Raw genomic sequence first — 21,752 nt, 5'->3', positions numbered from 1 at the left:
ATTTATTCATGCATTTATTTATTTATTTATTTATACTTAAGTCATTTTGAGTCCTCCATACGATGGAGCTTTCTGTGCCGCTCATGGCATTGTTGAAACGCAGACTGTGGGTTTCTTGATCCGCGTTGGGGGCGGATGCCTGCGACCACTTTGAACCAATAGGAAGTGACAAGTGATTCTCTCATATTAACCTGAAACAAAAAGAGTGGGTAAGAAAGTAAAGGCAATTTTTTTTACTGATGGTGTTACTTCTCTGGTAGTTTGGTGTCATGGTTAGATGGATCAGCAAAGCCTGCCGATGGTCTCCATGATGCTTTAGCAAATAGAACAAGTGCCTAATTTACCAGTGTAGTACTTTTAGATTAAAACGGATCATTACAGATTACTTTTGTAAAGCCTTTACAGTGACCTACTTGATTCAAACTTGTTCTTGTCGCGCCCTTTGTGGAGGTCGCCCTCGTCTCGCAGTCTAAATGCACTCTCCTAAAGTCTCTCGCCAATCTCTCTTCCACAAGACGATGCATTTAAGAAAACCCCAACAGTTTGGGTTTACAATAGATGTCGTGTCTGAATGGGAGGCATTTACACCACAGGCGAGGCTTCTCAATCACAACCTGCTCCTGCAGGCCACTCCAGGACGGCGATAAGTCTCTATTTGTGGGAAACGGGACCCCTTTCCCACCTAATCTGACAGCTGTGACCTTCTGACCTCCACTCTTGTTCGCCAACCCCCCACCTCCCATGGTCTGGCTGTCTCACACAGTCAGTGACACACATTCTCTGGTTGGAGAGCTCAGAGATGCGAGAGGAGACGCCATTTAAATTGGGGTCTTTCAGTCTCACAAATGCAGTTTGTCCTCCATTCTCAGGATATGTATACAAGCCGTGAATTACACCACTTCCCAAGAGACTGGAAAAACGAGGCCTTGGTACATGGCTAAAAATGGCTGACTGTGCCTTTAAAAGAGGGGGTAAGATAAATGAATGCAGCACTCGCTTTTCAAGATTCCCAACAGGCTTTAGTGGCTTTGGTGGAGAGTCACCGTACAGTAAAGGCACTATTCCGTGCCTTTACTGTACGGTGACTCCTCACTATGTTGCGACCTGTTGCTCCGGGATACTGGGTCGAATGAGAGTAGTCGTCTTCTTTTGCTAGCAGGAGAATAAGTGCATGCGTGGAGAGAGAATGGATGAACATGTAGAAGATCATCTAGATGACGGCATTGAGGACATTTCCTCATATCTTTTTTATTCCTGCAGTCGACTCAAGTTGAGATACACTACCGTTCAAAAGTTTGGGGTCACTTAGAAATGTCTTTATTTTTCAAAGAAAAGCACTGTTTTTTCAATAAAGATAACATTAAATTAATCAAAAATACACACTATACATTGTTAATGTGGTAAATGACTATTCTAGGTGGAAACGTCTAGTTTCTAATGAAATATCTCCATAGGTGTATAGAGGCCCATTTCCATCAACTATCACTCCAGTGTTCTAATGGTACATTGTGTTTGCTAATCGCCTTAGAAGACTAATGTCTGATTAGAAAACCCTTGTGCAATTATGTTAGCACAGCTGAAAACAGTTATGCTGGTGATATAAGCTATACAACTGGCCTTCCTTTGAGCTTGAAGTTTGAAGAAGAAAATTAATACTTCAAATATTAATCATTATTTCTAACCTTGTCAATGTCTTGACTATATTTTATATTCATTTGATCAATAAAAGTGTGATTTTTCATGGAAGACACGAAATTGTCTGGGTGACCTCAAACTTTTGAACGGTAGTGTATGTTTACACTGCTGCCGTGACCTGCTGTGCGGCTGCAGCTTAAGAGTTGTGTGTGTGTGTGTGTGTGTGTGTGTTTGTTTCAGCCATATGTTCACTGTAGTTTGTGTCTGTTTCTCACTGTTTTTACTGCTGCTCAGCTGTGACATGCTGTGCGACTGCAGTCCAAGTTTGTGTGTGTGTGTGTGTGTGTGTGTGTGCGCACGTGTTTCAACCATATGTGGGCTGACTGGTCCGTGCATGTCTGTGCGGACGTCCCGATTCATCATGTGTCATTTAAAACGGCCAGAGCCGAGTGCCTCGGGGGCCTAATGCTTGTATAACGGTGACTACACTATGACTCACAGCGAGAGGTCGCTGACCCCCACTCGCTGAAATAACATCAGTGAAGGTGAAGGGAGGGCATCCCAAAAGGCCCTTTAGCTGCTCCGAGGGCTCCGGGGTTCCTTGCAACAGAACCTTTAATGCCGGTAAAGCCTTCGGTGCATATTTGACATGTTTCAAGCACAAAAGTTACAATTTAAGTGATTCCTGTAACACATCCTTTCTCTCTTTCCAGTGGACATATGCGCTCTTATTTTCTAAGTATTCACAAAAGTTATATTTAGCTCCAGTGATACCCCGTGTTTCTGAAACGTTAAGATCTGAGCGACAGTTTGGCAGTAAAATAACATTGACAGATAATTGGACGCCTTTGGCCCCTCGTGGATTAAGTTCAGCTGTTTTTTGTTGGTGTTGTAATTAGCCGATCATTCATCCTCCCATTGATGCTCTCAGGCTCATTTCAGGTCTTGGGTTTCATGCTTTTGTCTGCGTATTGTGAGCACGGAGGATGGGGAGGCCCGGAATTTCAGTTCTTCCTCTGCTCAAACATCTCAGGATTTCACAGGCCGCAGACATCACACACATTTGCAAGGAATACCACTTTGCTTTATCAACATGTGTGAAGAAGGTTTTCCTTTACTTTATGGAGGAGAAATATACAGAGTAGTCATGGGAAAATACATTCTGCCACCACACAAATACAAAGGAGGATTATATTACTGGTGCCAAATGCACTGAGATGTTCTTTTTTTCAAATGTATTTATTAGGCTGAACTAACCCTTTACATTACAAGAGATTATAGTCCTCTGTCAGCAGGCTGCAGTGACCAGAATGTGATCTTAACCCTCCTGTTACCTTAGGGTCAATTTGACCGCATTCAATGTTTAACCCTCCTGTTACCTTAGGGTCAATTTGACCCCATTCAATGTTTAATGTCGGTGTTCTTTCAGGTCAATTTGACCCCAGGCTGTTTTTCACTGTGTCAAACATATAAGAAATATCAACTTTTTTATATATTTAAAGGGCTATTTAGGTAGTCAACAAACAAACATAAAGTACCTCACACTTAAACTTTGAAAACAATATTAATTCAAATAATTTTCTGGAGGTTTTAATTGCTGGGGTCAAATTGACCCCACAGGTAAAATATGTCAGTAAATATAAAGGTAACAGGAGGGTTAAACATTGAATGGGGTCAAATTGACCCTAAGGCAACAGGAGGGTTAAAGGGAGGTTTTGAAACTCTTCAAACTGATATTGGTCTCAAATACATACATACTACATCTGTAACGAATGCTTTTTTTGACACTTCATTTTATTGACAAAAATTGCCCAGCTGTTATTTTCTATCAATTAGCAACACACTTGTAATCGTAAGTTCCACCGAGAAACTTTTTGCTCCTCTTTCTTTTTAAACAAAATAATCCATATATATATTCAGATAAAAGTCTTTCCATCAGCTAAATACAGTCGTGTCGTTCCTTTGTTCCGTCTCTTCGACATACAGCACAAACATTCTTACCGTAATGACCTGCTCCAATCACCAATGCCCCTCTTGAAGACCGGACACAGCCTGTACTCTATACTGGCAGCAGTACACATTAAAGGGATGTTGAAAGAAGAGACTTCTAACAAAGTTCAAGGTATGTTGTGATATCTGCAGATTACCTGTACTGAAAAAAACTGTCACTTCCAAAGCACTTAAGTACTACCTCCATGAAGTGCAATTCTACCTTTTTCTTGTCAGCTTTTCTAGTTCGAAGTATATGCTTGGCCACCCAAGCCTTCTGGTAATGTTCCCATATTTAAAATGTTCATGAACATTCGCAAACTCTGAACCATGTTTTGTCTCTCAGTGTCAAACATAAACATCTTCAGGCTACTCCGAACACTGATTGGAGTCTCGATCTCTTTCAGACAGTTTGTTTCTTTCCGTCAGGATTCTGTGAGGCTTTGTGATTCGGTAAAAAGAGCGGAAAGGGACGAGATAAAAGAGCTAGTCATGCTGCCGGGACTCCCCACGGGAGAGGGAAAGTGGTACCACTGCCGTCTTTAAGTTACATTGATCTGGTTTGAGCCTTGTGGAGAGTCTTGCCGAAGAAAGTGTCTGCTATTAGTTCCTGCTGACAATGCACCATTGGGTTGAGTTGATGTTTGAGGCTACTCATTACCTATCACAGAGTTTATGACTCTAGGGTTTATTAACCAAGCCCCGACTAGATCCATTGTGTTTACAGGCTGACTAAAGATGACTTTGATCACTGAGTTTGTCCGACCACAGAGCAAGTGGATGAGAATATATCTGCAGTCCACTTTTTAAGTCACTCACATTTTTTTCTCAAGCAACTGCTATAATTTAAATGTCTATTTTTGACAGTTTTAAAGTGAACTATTACTTTGTTGGAGTGTTCACAACTTTTTGCCTTTGGGGGGCAACTCATCGACATTTACTGCAACTAGCCTCTTAGAATTCTGCCACTAAAATGAGGATGAAAAGTATTGACCTTTAATTCCTGAAGGAGTATACATACAAGTAGACTGTTTTACTTTCTTATTTGTTCCTTTAAGAAACAAATGTTATTGAAGATAAAAGTCTGACAGACACCAACTGTCACAAGTCCCTTAGTCATGTTTGCCCAAAAGGAAGCTGCTTTTCATATGACTGCACACAATATTTCTCTTTCTTTGAAATCGTCAATCGGGCAACAAGTGCAAAATAGCTCGCCCTTGTGATACATACGTGATGTATACCGTGTTATCATCTCAATATCCCCCTTCTTACTTTCCAATGTCTCTGGTGTTGCCCCTCCCCCTCTGTTAGACTAAACAAACCTAATATTGCAGACAGGGGTCAGGTGGATCATCGGTGACCCCAGGCCACGGCGGAGAGTTAGAGGATAAAGTTGTCACGCTTGTGTCAAGATATTTATGAGTCTCAACTAATGTTTCTGGAACCTTTCTTGGGATGTTTGCATGCTGTGCAAATATGACCCATGTTCCTTTCTATCAACAACTGTGTTTACATGCAAAAAAATCCTGCCTTTTTCTAAAATACCCGGTACTATTAGAGAGCCACTTGGACAGAGCGCCTGCTCCTTTTATCACTGATCTCCCATTAGCAGATGTTGAGGGTCTCTGTCAACTGATCACATAGGCAGTATGAGAAACCAGTCTGGACAAGAAAGTAACGCCTGGATTAACGTGTAACCACAGAACACTGAAAACAGGGGTCTTACTTGTATGGGACAACACATGAAAACATGTATAGCGGGAGCAATGTAGACAGGGACGAGTGGAAGAAATACACAAAGTAATGCCAAAGAGGTTGTAGGAACTTCAACTGAATTTACATTTAGTGGTTTTTAATTGTGTTTTACCATTATCCCATAACATAACACAATGTCTGTAACAACACATTGTTAGATTACATTTAAACATGTTTACATGTCACAAAAACAACTTTGCTGCATATTTGGTTGCATGATTACAATGGAGGGGGACTCGTTTATTCCAGAGATGGGAATTCAACACAGCTCTTTCAATTTAAAACCACAAAAGTGCATTTAAATCTGTTGGTTGAAATCATCAAATCACATGAGCACAACTTGCTCTCACTGTATAGTTTCAAGGAATTTGCAGTTTTTTAAAAAGCTAGATCTGTAGTTTTCCCATTAGAATGTTTGAATAAAGAGAACGAGCCATGGGGAACAAATTGCCCTTCTCCGTAAAACACTGAAAGCATCAGTATTGTACACTGAAAGGCAGAGCTGCCGTAATTCTAAGTTATCAGTCAGCAGGAGAGATCGCTTTTCACTGCTGTTACAAAGGGAGAAGGAGGAGTTAGGAGAGGAAATATTGTCAGGGCAGCCAATACGGATGGAACCTCCTCCTGCTCTCCTCTCCCCCTTTATTCTTTTGAATGGGACACTCCTCTTCACTTTTGCTCTCTGCCTAGTGGAGTGTGTGTGGAGACAGCACTGCAACGTGTGTGAGGAGTGTAGTGGCAGTGTGGACATGACACAGTTCAGTCTGGGAGCTTGATCAACTTGGTGGACGTGGTCAAGACTTGATATTGCGCCTAAAATGAGGACCAAGTTTGAAGTTTTGTTTTTGTTGACCCTGTGGGCGGTCTCCTCTGATGCCTGGTTCTGGGAGTGGACTGGCACGACAACTTTTCCCCCAACAGTGGACCAGGAGGGGTCTGGCAGTCCAGCAGGTAGTGGAGAACCACCATCAGACAATATTGCAAGTGTTGCAGCGAAGATCATTGACAAGGGACATGGGATCCAAAACATTGTGCAGACTTGGGATGAGAAGACTGAGGGACATCGACTGACCCCTGCAACACAACTGGAGAATGACCGTGAATCAGAAAAGGGAACAGCAGGGATTTCATCACGCATACGCAAACCTGGTAATGGCACATCTTCTCTAAAGGGTCGGGGTTCTGGACGATCTGATCATTTGGCGTTTGCAGGAGACGTTTCAGGACTTGGATCTGGCCTCGAGTCTAAATTGGCATCAGGCACTGAGTTAGGTCTCGGGTCTGGCTCCGGATTCATATCAGAATCTGGATCTACAACCGGATCTGAAACTAGTTGGGGAGCTCGCTTTGAAAACCCTCAAGGAGTTGAAATGCCCACTAATCATATGGGGTTAGGTCGTGGAGGCAGTGCAGTGTCCCAAACAAATGAGATGGAATTGCAAAATAGTGCCCGGGTAATTAATCACAGCACAGATGAGGGCCATAATCTCGGTAGCAGAAAATCTGAGCAACGTCTTGATTTGTCTGTCGAAACCAGCAATAATGCAAGAGTAAATAGAAAACTTAACAGTAGCTCTAGTTGGAATGCTAATAACTTGAATTTGACAAAGGATTCTCATGAGATATCTACCCTCGGAGATTTAATAACCCCAATAGTAGGCAACAACTATGTAGAGACTACCCAGGCACCTAAGGACGTTAGTCAGTTACCAGCTGGTGAATTCACGACGAACCAGCAAACTTTATCTCACCAAGTTTTACAAACTAGACCAGATTCATTTGCTAGCCAGGCACTTTCTACAACCCAAACACCAACTCCTAGCCCACAAATGTTTATTACCCAACCCCAAACAGCTCGCAGGAAACCCGATACTACCTCAATATCTGGAGCTGCCCAATTTCAAGTCCCCAGTCCAGCATCAGAAACTAGCCAGAAAGTGATGAATAGCCAAATTGACCAACACTTAGAAGCTACTCAGTCATCTGTAAATGAGCAAGGGCCTCGCCAAGCAACCGTAATTAGACCGACAACTGTAAGTGGGTGGGCACCAGCTGAAAGCCACACAGAAGTCGCTAAATCAGCACTTAGCGTGAAACCCCCTCAATGCTTGCTGCTCGATACTGCTCTCCCTTTCTGCTCCTCCATGGTTGGGGAAAGGTTTGTCGTGCCCAATTACCTCAACCAGAGCAGTGTGGAGGAAGTCCAGGTACTCCTAAACGAATGGGCATGGCTGCTGAAGTCACCGTGCCATCATAGTTTGGAGTGGTTTTTCTGCGTTCTCTTGGTACCAAAGTGCAGCTCTCTGGCCCCGCTGCCGGTGTTGCCTTGCCGGAGTTTCTGCGAAGTCTTGCGCGACAGCTGCTGGGCACTCCTGGATGAGGGACGCCTCCCTGTGGAGTGCCACACTCTACCAGACGAGGAGGATGATGGGTATCGGTGCTTGTCAGTTAGTAACCAAAAAGGTAACCACTGGTTCAAATGAATCCTAGTTTCGGGATTCATTTTGAACCAGTTTTCAGTGTCCCTACTCCCCCAGTATGTCTGGTGTTTCCTCCCACATCCCAATAACCGATACCCACCCGAAACATTTGCAGTTATCCCTGTCAGCACAGTTAAAGACATTAACGATGTCTTGATTCCCATGCATAGCAAAACAATTCAGAAGAAACAAATAAGCATGCCTCAAGTTTGTTTGTCCTGATGTTAAAAGGTAAAAGGTTCTGCCTTAAGCCCAACAAGCATGGTGCCAGCCCTCCTTACACTGTTGCATGTGTGTGTTTCCCTTGTCCTTTGGATCGCATGTGAATACTACTTGAAGGTCATTATAACACACACACACACACAGGGGGGAGTCTACATGGTGTTCTAAGTTTTGTATTCTGCAATGCAATCACAGCCGATGCATGCCACAAAAATGAAATGTGAATTGAAAGAATTCTATTCAAATTTAACGACATCGTTACTAAATAAAGATACGACGACTACAGTACTAATTTCAGAAAACACAAAATTGAAAAAAATGAATAATATACAGGAAATATATATACATACATTTTGTTCCCATGCATAATTATTCTTGGTACTAATCAAATAGCTTTTTTTCTGCCATAGGCACGTTTTTGTAATTTATCCATAATACATCTGAAAATGGCATAAAGCAGAGTTTCTGTAGAGTTGTGCATGAATCACTGCAGATCATTGTGGCATGTAGAATTTGCATGTCTTCTTTGACAGCGAGTTACTTGCAGACAGTTTGAGGGAGGTTATATCAATGTCAGTTAGGTTCTACGAATTCCAGCAAACAAGTAGATTAAGATGAATTCCCTTTACTGGGCTACAGCCCCGCCCTCCACATCCACTTCATATCACCAGGAGTTCAAGACTTTGTCTTTTTACAGCTTCACTATCTTTCTGACAGCTTGCCTCATTGACAGACAGAAGTGGACAAGATATCCCTGGTTCCTGGACTAAGTGGTGCTTCTCGGCCCAAATACATTTGGATTTGTTTGTATTATTTTACTTTTTATGTGTGGGTTGCCAGGCTTTTATACATCATCGGGGCTAGGGTTAAAGCAAGGATTAGGGTTTATACATTATACGTAAGCTTTTTTTTGTACTCTCATTGCATAGCTTTACACTTCAATTGTTTGATACAAGTGTTCAGTAAGGTGGAAGGAGTTTTTAACTGCTCCTTATTTTGTGTTTGAGAAAGCAAAGATTTATGTACTGGCCTCTACCCACAGCGGCTCTGACTTAGTTATTTGCAACCTAAGGCAAATTAAAAGGTACGATCTTGTTGCCATCTTTACAACCCAAGGACAACTTTTATAGGCTCTGCAGGAGCTCGTTCACCACTGAGTCGAGCCTGTTAGGTATCACATGTTAGAGGACCCTCAAGGTATCACCGGAGTGCTTTCTGTTACTCTAAATCATTATTGGATAGACAGAAAGCCAGTGCAGTCAAGAACATCTGGCATCACTCGTTCAAATGCAGCATTCTTAAAAATCCACCAATGGACACTTGCTAGAGTGATGGTTAAGATAAGATAAGATAAGATATATACTTTATTAATCCCCAAGGGGAAATTAGTTCTCTGCATTTAACCCATCCTTAGTTATTAAGGAGCAGTGGGCTGCAGTGATGCGCCCGGGAAGCAACTGGGGGTTCAGTGCCTTGCTCAAGGACACTTCGACTTGCAACTAATGGGGAGAGCCGGGATCAAACCGACAACCTCGGGGTTGCAGGACGACCCCCATACCCCACTGAGCTACAGCCGCCCCCGTTATTAAGTGAGGCTGAATAGACCTGATGTAATAAATTACTTACTGTTCTCTTTGCTCCCAAATCCTGAAGATAACTGAACTTCAGTCAATAAGCTGTCATCTAGCAATCTAACTTCACCTGTTTTCTGTTAACACAAGGCCTCATGTGCCGAATGCCAATGTCTTACTTCAGCAACCAGTGGTTGGACTAGTAAATGTTTGAACGTAGTTCACAGGTTAGCAGGATTTGGCTGAATTTGGTGACACATAAACAGCCAAGATAATAAGTTACAAAGCTCTGTAAATGTGGGCCCTACAGGAAGAAATGCCCTATTTCACAGGTTATTAGCCGAACAACTTTAACCTGGTACGGTTTTCCACTGCATCCCCCCTCTTACAAGACCGTTGACTTCTCAGATGCACTGATCAGAGCCGTACTATGCAGTGGAAGCTGCAGGCGCTTCCCACTATCGGCCGCTCCGTGTGCTGGATGTATGGGAGGAGGGCACTCGCATTATCCTTAATACTACCCCACTTCTACATTATTCAAGTACGAACTGTCACGGAAGAATGCCTTATGATATACACATCATTTTTCGTCGGTATTTTCGATTGAACTGAAGTCAAGGGCCCCTCGGCATGTGGCAAGAAACACAAGGGAACAGCCTATACACAAACATATAGCCTCTGTGTGTGATCACTGTGGGAAGATCGCAGAGATATCAGTGTGTGCATGGCAACATTGTCAGAAATATGTCAGATGTGATCCTTTGACCACGGGGGGTAAGACCGGATTGTTGGGGCACAATAGACTCTTTTAATTATGTTTTCCATGGTTACCAGTCTCATGCGTGTAAGATGAGCAGTCATTCATATCAGGGTCTAGAGGTCAACCACAATTTATTTTGGTTCGGCCCTGGCGGTAAAACTACATCCTGTATGATAAATACCATGTCTCTCGTGTCAGTTGAGACGGATCCATTTAAATTGAAGTGATTCCTGTCCCTGAGCACCTCTGAAGGGGTCTAAAAACATGAACAATAAATGTTCCTTTAACCCTCCTGTTACCTTAGGGTCAATTTGACCCCATTCAATGTTTAATGTCGGTGTTCTTTCGGCTCAATTTGACCCCAGGCTGTTTTTCACTGTCAAACATATAAGAAATATCAACTTTTTTATATATTTAAAGGGCTATTTAGGTAGTCAACAAACAAACATAAAGTACCTCACACTTAAACTTGGAAAACAATATTAATTCTAATAATTTTCTGGAGGTTTTAATTGCTGGGGTCAAATTGACCCCAAGGGTAAAATATGTCAGTAAATATAACGGTAACAGGAGGGTTAAACATTGAATGGGGTCAAATTGACCCTAAGGCAACAGGAGGGTTAAAGATATACACTGTCTTTTGGTGGCATCAGTGTACATTTCGGCGTGTTTTTTTAATCAGACACCCTTATGGTGGTTTGACACTGATTTGTAGTACCACGGTTCAGTTGACATTGCATCCCATGACATGAAGGCCCAAAGCTGGCTACCTTTCTTCCGCTCGCTGCGTGCCAGGGAATCATTCTTAGTTGGCTCCCGGGAGTGTTCTTTGATACGGGCACAGTGTAAACCAATTTTATTTGCAGCCAGAAACTCATTGCCCCCCCTCCGGTTTCTGCTACACTGGTACAAAACGAGAACTGATAAGGCAATGCTGCAAAACACAGCACTGAAACACAGGGACGCCTCTAGTTGGATAGTTCCGACACTCTTCAAATGTTTTTAGCAGTTTCTAAAGGAGATTACTGCCGTCTCAGCATCTTCTAATGAGCTCCGAGCTTATTGAGAAGCATTTCCTCTGTGCATCTGTGAATATCATACACACTGTTTTCTCCCAACATTCCAAAAAGTCATTTTTATGAAGCGAGCGGTAGGTGGCAAGGGGTTTGTTTACACCCTGCATATTGACTAAGTGTTCTCCACTTACAGGTAGAGAACTTGAACAGGATCAAATGACTCCTTCCCCAAAGAGTAAAGTGCACAGCTTGCGGTGGCCCATCTTCCTCTTTGTGGTTTGAGAGTCACAGCTTTATCGTCAGGAAATCTCCTTCCTGGACTTTGATGTGGTTTTAGGTTTGACATCTTTTTTTCTGAGCATTCTGCATCATCAGGATAAAGATATCTCACAATCTGCCTCAGGGCTCACAGAATATCCTCTGCAGAAAGAAAGCACCATTAATGCACGGTGTTGATGTAAACCCTGATATTTATTTACATTTTGTGACATTCATGTTGTGGAATCTGGTGTTGGTTATAGAGCTGTTATAGAGTAGTTATGCGATGATAGATGTTGTTTTTGTTTATGTCGTATGGGAATAGTAATCATGGAACTATACCTCTTTGCAGGAAGCATTCTTTAACCAACAAAATGAATCATGTTCACTCTATTATGATTCAACCAAGTTCTTGACATTGATCTGATATTATAAGCATTGCAAATGGCTCCCTTGAGCCTGTAAGCAGACGGACGTACATTTGAGCGAAGATCAAGCAGGAATCAATTGTGAACACATTGAATTAACTTTTAAATCGGTTGGCGGACAAAAATAGTTCATGCTGCGAATGCGTACGAGTTGTAGACGTTTTTTTATTTATCGTTTCAATCATGGGATAGTAATGTTTACGTCTCCAGAGTTGAACTCTCACAGACTCTCTGAACACAGGTCAGACAACTGACTGCGCTTTTTTTGCGGAGGGAGTGAAGAGATCATTGCCCTCGTCAGCAGGCCTCAAGGGATGTTTTAAATGGTGATGGAGCGTCGTCAGGGAAACCGTTACATCTTCTGGGACTGTCCAGATGTTCAAATGTTTTCCCATGGATTACGCAGGATCCTGTACTTTCCAAAAGCTGTATACACATGCTCGCAACTGTATATACAGCTTTATCAACAGGGTATCACACTCTGGTACCCCGTCTTGGAATGTTAGGAAATGAAAAAGAGCCGCGACCCTGGTCAGTGAGACGCCTTCTTGACAAGACGAACTAGCGCCATAAACCCCGCACCGCTCCATTCACCAGCAGACCTTCTCTCTTCCCGATTGGCCTTGAAGCTGTCACGGGTGAACAAAAGCTGAATTGAGATTGCACTTAAAATGCTAATGGTGAACCTTGTTTATTCCCAGTCATTTTTGATCTCTGAGAAGGAATGATTCGCTGGCCCTTTGCTGACAATGCAGGCTCATTCAACAGGCCTTAGCCAGAGCATTCCTTTGCAAACCTTTTTTAATTGCTTTAGATCCAGTGACCAAACTGTCTTTATTTACTCTTCTTTCATGGCATCTGGCACAACTATTTACGGATTTTTAAATATATTTTTTGAAATAAGGATTGTTCATTTTTGTTTATCGTGTTTGATGCCCGTCTGGTTCATGAGAATGAGTTTTCTTTTTTTGGTAATTCTAAACACAATCCAAGAGTTTACATCTGGTCGGAGTGTGGGGGGGTTAGGGAAATTTGGAAGGTGTGTGTGCACGTGGGAGGATGTCTGTTGCTCATTTGGCATTGAATGCGTAAGAACATCATATTTTTGAAGCATTTATGAGCATCTCTGTGTGAGAGGACGACCAGACCCAGTTTGAGAGATCGCACATTCCAATCCATGTCAGACTTTGAAGTTTGATCTGCATAAAAATGTCATCGTTAGTCATGACCAGCTTGACATTGTCGAAGCAAGTGAGTTGAAGCCAGCAGGGCAATTATTTGTGGTACAAGTAGCAGAAACACTCCAGAACTAAGCAACAAGTACATGCTTAGTTCTGGAGTGTTTCTGCTTTAGAGGTCATGTCAGCTTCAGCACCCATAGCGGGAGGATCCCCACGTAATGGATTTCGCCACTGGTTTACTACAAAGTTTAGCCTTTTTCCACCCTACTGTGGCAAAGGTGGTGCACATCAGTGGGTGCCATGTCCAGACATGTGAGCACAGGCCCACTGCAGAGACCCTCCAGGTTTTCTCTCTCTGACTTCATCAGAGCAAACATCTGGTAGACCTGGTACAAATGAGTGAGTTGTTAACTGCCATTCATTCAGCAGTCAAGGACTCCCAGTCTACCTCCGGTGCTCCGAAGTCGACGCTCTTCGTGTCTGTCTCCGTCCGACATTTCATGATGAACTTTTTCCAATTTAGATAGGAAATGTCATTTTTATCCTCATTACAAACAACATGTCCAGTGTCTTATTTAAGTAGATATTGTCAGGTTCTTGTGACGGGGTGAGGCTCAGGCGCAGAGTGATAGGCTGGACGCAATATAAATAACAAAAAAAGCACTCTTTAATGAGGCAAAACAGTTTACAAAAAAACAAGGTCCAAAAGGGGCAGGCAGAGGATCCAGGTTCGGGGCAGGCAGGGTCAACAGGCAGAACCAGGAACACGGACAGGACGACGGGAAAAGGACTCGGAACCAGAGACGACAATCCAACAGCAGACAAGGGGAAGACTGACACAATATATAGGGGGGCGGGAACAGGTGTACGACATCAGACAGTAACGAGACGAGAGTGGCTGAGGGCAGGTGCAGGGAATTAAACAATTAAGACAGAGAAGACACAGAGGAGACATAGGAGACACGGAACAGAGGAGACATAGGAGACACGGAACACAGGAGACACGGAACAGGGTGTTACAGTTATTCTAAATTGGAAAAAGTTAATCATCTCATGACGGATGCATTTCTATTTCTTGCATTTCTCTCTCTATATATATGTGTATATACTGTATATATATTATTGGTTCTATTTTAATATGTTTTTTGGCCTGCTATATTGGATATATGTTATTGGATTTTCCAGCATTATGCGGTTTAAAATGCACCCAAAGAGTAGCAGTTGTGTTACTGTAGCACATCATTATTCTATCAGTGCTTCATCGATATACTCTGTTCACCTATTTGAATGGTGCGGAGAGGGAACGTCATACTTTCTACTTGAAAGTATTTTTTATTGCTTTCCTGTTCCAGCGTGACTGGGTTCTCTGTTTGCTCAGACTCAAATGAAAGCATCTTCGGTTCTCAGACAGCAGAAAACCCCGGGTCTGTGGATGTGCAGCGGAGAGCTGGACCCCGGGTTCAGCTAAACGCCCGGCGTGTCTGAACTCTCAACAAAGCCGACTGCAGACCCCACTGATCTCCAGTGGGGAGGCTTTGAACCGGGCGATGGAGCAGGCCCATTAGTCACCAAGTGGTACAGCAAAGCATTTCTTCGAAGCACCAGAAACAACGTTGTCTTCTGCCAGAACAGTGATTTCTCTTTTAACACGAGGAAACGTTATTTTTGATCAAAGCCGGAAAAAAAGGGTCGTCTGGAGTTTGTAAATCATCGCCACCGGGATGTGAACACATCGCTCTTTGTTTTCCTTTTATTTCCTAAACGCCTCCAATCATTATGCAGTGACCTCGCCAGAGTCACCATGGGTGACGGAAGAGTGAGCAAAGATATGTAGGAGGCCCAGCTCTAGCAGATGGCACACAAGTCGGAACATTCTTCTTTTTTTTAATTATTGGAAATTGTTTTTTATTGTCCAGATTGTGATGCCTCTCTATCAATCTTTAGCCTATTCTACACGGACTAAATGTATCAACACTATGAAAAATGTCAAACATTTTTAATGCGCAAGAATTGTACGTGATAATTTTACTCTGATGATGCAATTTTCTGCCAGAGTTTTGCAGAGATCACATCTAGGAGCTGTAGCTCCTCTGACACCTGTTTCATACTCCTCTATCACTCCATTAAATACTAAGACTTGTGTCCTTTTCAGTTCCATACAATAGAGCATCAAAAATAAAGATAGTTTTTTATCGACACGTCGTTTTGCTCAGATATTGAGAGCTGAATCCGTCAAGTCATTTCCTCGTGCACTGATTGCATCTTTTAGAATATGCCTTTTAATACATCCCTTCAGATTTGGAATGAAGAGTTTGCCTTGTAATGTCTGCTTAACCGATCCACTCATAGTCTCATACCCCGTTGGCCTTCTTGGGTCGTGTCAACCATTTCCATATTTTTTGAAAGAGAAACATCTTCGACCAAACATGCTGTTTGTTTTTTTGCTCTTGCGCAACAAACACTTCGGTCCTATGCAAGTAATAGCCGTTGCTCCTGCATCCATCAGGCACATCCACTTAAAGCCAACCCCCAGCAGCCTAATAGAGCCTGTTCTAACATTGCTGCCCTCTCTTCTAACCTCCAACATATTTCACGTGTATTGTGGCCTCACATCCTTTTTCTCTCCCCCTTCTAGAAGACACTGGAGTCTCCCTGGAACAGCTGATTGGGGATCCTCCTCCCGATACGGTCACCCGGGTCTACGGGCCCGACTACAGGTCCAGCTATGTCTTTGGCCCCGAGTCCAACACGGGCCAGCTGGCCCGCGCCCACCTGCCGAGCCCATTCTACCGAGACTTCGCCCTCACCTTCAACTTGAAACCCACCACTGAGCGCGGCGGCGTCGTCTTCTCCGTCACGGACGCCGCGCAGGAGATCATGTACGTGGCCGTGAAGCTGTCCGCCGTGCAGGGCGGCAACCAGAACGTCATCCTGTACTACACGGAGCCCGACTCGCAGGCGTCGTACGAGGCGGCCCGGTTCCTCGTGCCCTCCATGGTGGACACCTGGACTCGTTTCTCCATCGCTGTGAGGGACGACACGGTGAAGTTCTACCTCAACTGTGACACGGACCCTCAGGTGGTGCGCCTCGAGAGGTCCCCGGACGAGATGGAGCTGCAGAGCGGCGCCGGGGTCTTTGTCGGGCAGGCTGGAGGAGCGGATCCTGACAAGTTTCTGGTGTGTACACTCATCTCTTTTCCTCAAGACAATAATAAGGCCCACGGAATCAGGAAAAAAAGACTTTTTACGGGTTGTATGACATTGAAAGATAAACTGTACGCGTAGTGTCGAGAAAGCAATCTTTATTTCTCTGCTCTATTGTGTTTAATAAGTCAGAATAATTATTGTATTGGAGTCAGAAGACCGCACCTCTCTCATACCCACGCACTTATTTCTAGAACCGACCTCAACTGTGAAGAGTTGCAGGAACGCATTCTGACTTTTCACGTGAAACTTCTTGGCCTGAATAACGCTTCTGATTTGATTGCTCAAATTGGGCTATTCTGGCCCACAACATAGATGTCAGCGCAGCTTCGCCATCTTCTCGAGAGCAGTCCGCAAATAATTGGAAGACCTCACAGTCGGGCTGTAATTATCTTCAGTCATTACCTTCGCATTGAAAATACGGAAGGTTATGTTTTGATCGCCGCGTATTTATTTGTATGCGTGTTATTCGCCTAACTCAAAAAGTATTAAACCGAATCGCATGAAATTTGGTGGGATGATTGGTTATTATCCGGGGACCATTTGATTAGATTTTGGGATCAATCGGGTCAAAGGTCAAGGTCATGAAAAGGTCAACATCTTCTTGAATCGCATGAAATTAGGTGGGATGATTGTTTATTATCCGGGGACCATTTGATTAGATTTTGGGATCAATCGGGTCAAAGGTCAAGGTCATGGAAAGGTCAAAATCTTCTTTTTACCATAGCACGGTCAATTTGTATCCAATTGGCATGCAACTAATGCCAAAATGTTCATAATTCAATGCCCAATCTTGTGATATGCGAAGGCATGCGCTCTACCGAGTGCCCATTCTAGTTTGACTGCTGTAAATCCCAGCAGTTGACCGCAGCAGCCGTTGACCTCAGCTGTTAAAGGTTTAAAGTCGTTCACCCGCGGCTACCTGCACGGACCGAACATGCGACTGCTGCAGGCGTCGACGCCGCTCTTATTTCATTGCTTCAGTGATTCACACCCTTGAGAGCATTTCCCAATGAGTCAATCACCATTAACTGATTGTTGATTGTTGCATGATTCATTATTCACTTACAACCTGGAGGGAGATTGCTACTTGGGCAATCATAATCAAAGCTCTGAAAGTTATTTTAGATCCAGGTCCCTTGAGGGTTTGAAGTTATCTTCAATAATTCATGCAAAGCATGTTTAATGCATTTACCTTTAGAAAGTTGACATTTAAAAGAGGGATGCTTTTCACTGACTTATTAATAGATGGATGGCAATCCCGAAATGACCTTTCTCTTTGAGTTACCCTTTAATGTGACGATGATGCTTTTCTCTGATGTTTTCACTGTTCAGCGTTGCCAAGTATGGAGAGTAGCTGCCTATAAGGACACATATGACCTCCCTGTTGTGTGAATAAGACAGAAGCCATGGAGGCACAGGCCCTTCACAGGCTAGCCAAAAAAGTGCCATATTCGTGGGGGGTTCCATTCCATCTGCTGTTTAAGAGTATATTTTAACTATTCAACTATAATTTTTGTACATTACAAAATATAAACTACTAAATGTGTAACAATTCCAAATGATGTCATCACATTTGGCTGCATTGAAATAAGGTTTTTTGTGTTCTCTCCGCTGTAACATTATCTCTTCCTCTGTCAGCTGTAACACTTGCTTTAATCATTTTTATTACAGCTGCTTATTTAACTGTAAGCAACGTTGTAAATCTGCTTCACACAGTTCAAGCTTTTCTTTTCTTTAATTGCATATGACCATTGAAGGTATTTCCTTGGAGTCAGATATTTTTATCAGAAAGATGCATTACAAACTGCTTATTTGGAGAAAGGAACCGAACCCCTTCTTTCAAGGCATGTTGGCCAAGTGCCAAACCTTGACCCAAGCATGGCCCGAAGCTGGAGAGGTCTTGCGAATTTAAATTCTCCAATCAAATCAGGACTTGGAGGGATTATTTTTGCATCTAAATATTTACATTATGTATTTATAAAATGGAAATTCCCTTCTGGAACCGGATTTGTTTCGTGGATGTCCCATTTCTGTATCACTAGTAAAACCATGCCGCAGTGACAGTTTAGTCCTTAGATTTATTGTGAAGATCCAAAGCCATTTGTTAGAGAAAGACCGTGACACGTCGACTAAACATTGTGCAAGTTACAAAAAAAGAAGGAGCATTAAAAGCCTGTGTGGGGACACGGTTTCAATGTCAAAGAGCCTTCGCTGTTTATCTTCAACGTTCTCTCAAAGAATCCATTTGCCTTTTTTCTCAGGACATAAATGTGTCCCGAGGAGTCGACTTCAAAAAGCTCAGCAGCAGAGAAGTCTCCCGTTCATTCAGACTTAATGGCCCTTTGATAGGCCGTCCGATAGCATTCATGCTATCTGTGCCACTATCCTGTGTGGGAACATGTATCAGATTGTGTGTGTGGGGCAAAGATAGTGGCACTTCACAGGCCCACGCAAAAAGTGGAGACATCAATAGCCCCTGTGATTTTGCGTGAATGGGGAATTCCTTGAAATATAGAAGATAAGATAAGCATATTTGAACGTTGGAAGTAAGACATTGTGTGTGTGTGTGTGTGTGTGAGAACAAAGTGCTGATCTCATTCGTGTCTTTTTCTTGCGCCAGGGTCTGATCAGTGAGCTGAGGGTGGTGGGAGACCCCCGTGCTGCCCGGACGCACTGTGAAGACGATGACGACGACTCAGATATGGTAAATTACATCGAATCGCATTTTGAAGATTCCCGACTACATGTGATGCAACTGAAACTGTGTGAGGAACGTACCCTTCTTCTCACTTGGTTTTTCACCTCAAAAAACAAACGTGGTAAAAAATGTGTTTGTGTGTCTCAATCGCTAGTTTTAAATTATTTTTCAATACAGTAGGATGTTCATTTAATTCCTGTTGGTCCAGCTTAGAGTAAAATAGATTATAAAGCAGGGTATGCTTTAGTTAGCGACGGCGCTGTCCATCCTGGTCCACGTTTAATCTTTATCCGTCAGTTCATGAAAATGAATCGTAACATTTTGGTCGTTTTTTTTAGCGTTCAGTTGGTCTCCTCCCACTGAAACAAGATGGCTAAAAAACAAGATGACGATGGCCAAAATGCCAAACTCAAGGCTTTTAAAAAATGTCAGTCCTCAGACCAATTAGTAACATCACAGAGACCGTTTGCTTTATGGGTTACAGGTCACAAAAGAAAGACCCGTTTCACATCGAGCAGAACCTCTTGAGTCTTGAAGCCGGTCCTGGATGCTGTCAGAGTTTGCGCTCATGTCTGCAGGCTTCCAGAGTTAAACTCCCTTTACACAATTAGCTTCTTAACGAGAGTCAGCTGGAAAGGATTAAGCTGATTGGCTAACTAGCTGCAGCTGATGCAATCTGCCAGCGTCAGCTAACATAAGCTAGCTAGCAAGGAGAAGCAGAAGAAATCAGGGACCCCGATGACAAAGAGTTCCGCCATTACATCCGGGGGAGGCCTGTGTCTGTCCCTCTAAGTAGACTTTGTGGATTTATTCCAGCGTTTGACATACATTAGCAATCGTAAATCCGTAACAGATAAGAGCCCCGAGAGCAGCCTTTTCAGCAGCAACCCTGACCACCCACACACACACACACACACACACACACACACACACACTACTGTTACTCAGTGAAACAGCTGCTGTGTTCGCTGAGACCACCAAACCCTCAACCTCACTGACGGAACAACGTTCAAGCTTGTGCCGCTTGTTGTCATCGAATCCTTAGATGTTGTTTGGATTAGACGGGAGAATCACATTCCACGTGGAAATGACAGGTTTCCGATTTCAGGGAGTTTCTTTTATCTGAAACGCTAACCTCACACACTGTTCTGAGGACACGTTCAAGGTTTTTGCGTTACCAAGACGCTCTGAATCCAAGGTAATGAGGCAATATGTGTTGTTTTTTTAATTTATTTGTGTGATACAACAAATATACAAGCTTTGGACTGAATGACATTACAGAGACGTGGAGTATTGATCATTTAGAAAGAGTGCTAAATGACCTTAATTCAACCAGGTAAAAGGCTCAATCAGGCTAGATATATGTTTTAAGAGGGAGTTGGCCAGAAATATGACGTTAAAAACCTCACATTTACAGCAATAAAGACAGCAGGCAAGTCAGTCAGAGCACAAGTACCATAGAGGTTAGTGCCCTATATGCAATTGGGTAAGGCGTTGCTATTTTTATTTTTTTAATAAAGAATTTGATTGCTGGGGGACGAAAAGCAAACCCAAGGCAGTGGTAATAGGTTTTATTATATAGCAAAGGATTTGTATTCTCTTATCTAGTCAAAAAGCCTGCTCTGACACAATAACACGGCCAATAATAATAAGAACAATCACTTTTACGTTTGTTCAGAAGGAAATTTAATGAATATTTGTCCTCTCCTTTCAAAAAATACAAATAAATCGCATGAACCTTGAAAGACGTGATGATACGATGCCGCCCCAATTTCATAATTGCTTCTGTGTTTCTCTCTCTCCATTATTATTGTCATTTAGTTTGTAAAATACATACATGTATTGTTCACATATTCAATAAAACACTGCTAACTAAACAGCAACATTCAGTTGGGTTTTACCAAACTTTAAGTCGAGTTCATGAACTGACACACACGGTACAAGGACGCGTGCAATTAAAGAAGCTTTTCATGTTTTTAATTGTCATTGCACGACAGAACATCTTGGAGATGTAACATTGAAAATGTGTGATTGGTCTCCTCAGGCTTCAGGGGAAGGAAGCGGCTATGAAGAACCCAGATCCCCACAAGCAACCGGGGAGAAGCCCAGAATGACGGTATGGAACAACTTTGAAATAATTATTTTGCTCTTTTACTTCAAAAAAGGTTTGACAACATCTACCTGCTGTTGTTTGTTTTCCTCCATGACGTTAAGTGAAGTTTCATTCACGACGCTACTCTCTGCTCTTATTCTTCTTGGTACATGATATTGAAACATTATGTTCTATCATTTTCTAATTGGGAAGTTGTGTAAAACTATAAAAATCGAGATACGAGGCAGTGAGAAGACGAATGAAGAAGACGGTGTTCCCTGAAGGCGTCTCAAAGCAGCCGATCGAGCCTTGCCGACAAAGATTGTTCCTTTGCTTCTTCTGCTCACCGAGTCATCCCCGTCATGCATCCACCGCTGATGTCTCGAGTTTCTCGCGATGAGTTGGTGAACGCTCGTCCCTCAAGAGAAGATTTAAAAACTGCCAAGTTGACATCTGGAAA

The 21,752-nt window shown here is 42.9% G+C and overlaps 1 protein-coding gene across 1 annotated transcript in view; it reads left to right on the top strand.

The window, feature by feature from the left end:
• Window positions 1–21,752, top strand: part of col18a1a (collagen type XVIII alpha 1 chain a) — an 84,920-nt gene that overhangs the window by 33,150 nt on the left and 30,018 nt on the right. Inside the window, exons 3-5 of the mRNA XM_056427448.1 lie at window positions 15,931–16,472; window positions 19,123–19,206; window positions 21,245–21,316. Of these exons, the coding sequence (XP_056283423.1) occupies window positions 15,931–16,472; window positions 19,123–19,206; window positions 21,245–21,316 (698 nt within the window). The remainder of the gene's footprint in view (window positions 1–15,930; window positions 16,473–19,122; window positions 19,207–21,244; window positions 21,317–21,752) is intronic.

This window comes from Pseudoliparis swirei, chromosome 2, assembly GCF_029220125.1.
Source record: "Pseudoliparis swirei isolate HS2019 ecotype Mariana Trench chromosome 2, NWPU_hadal_v1, whole genome shotgun sequence".
Classification (NCBI taxonomy): domain Eukaryota; kingdom Metazoa; phylum Chordata; class Actinopteri; order Perciformes; family Liparidae; genus Pseudoliparis; species Pseudoliparis swirei.
Note: the sequence above shows the minus strand (reverse complement) of the source record. Positions and strands in the feature narration are given on the sequence as shown.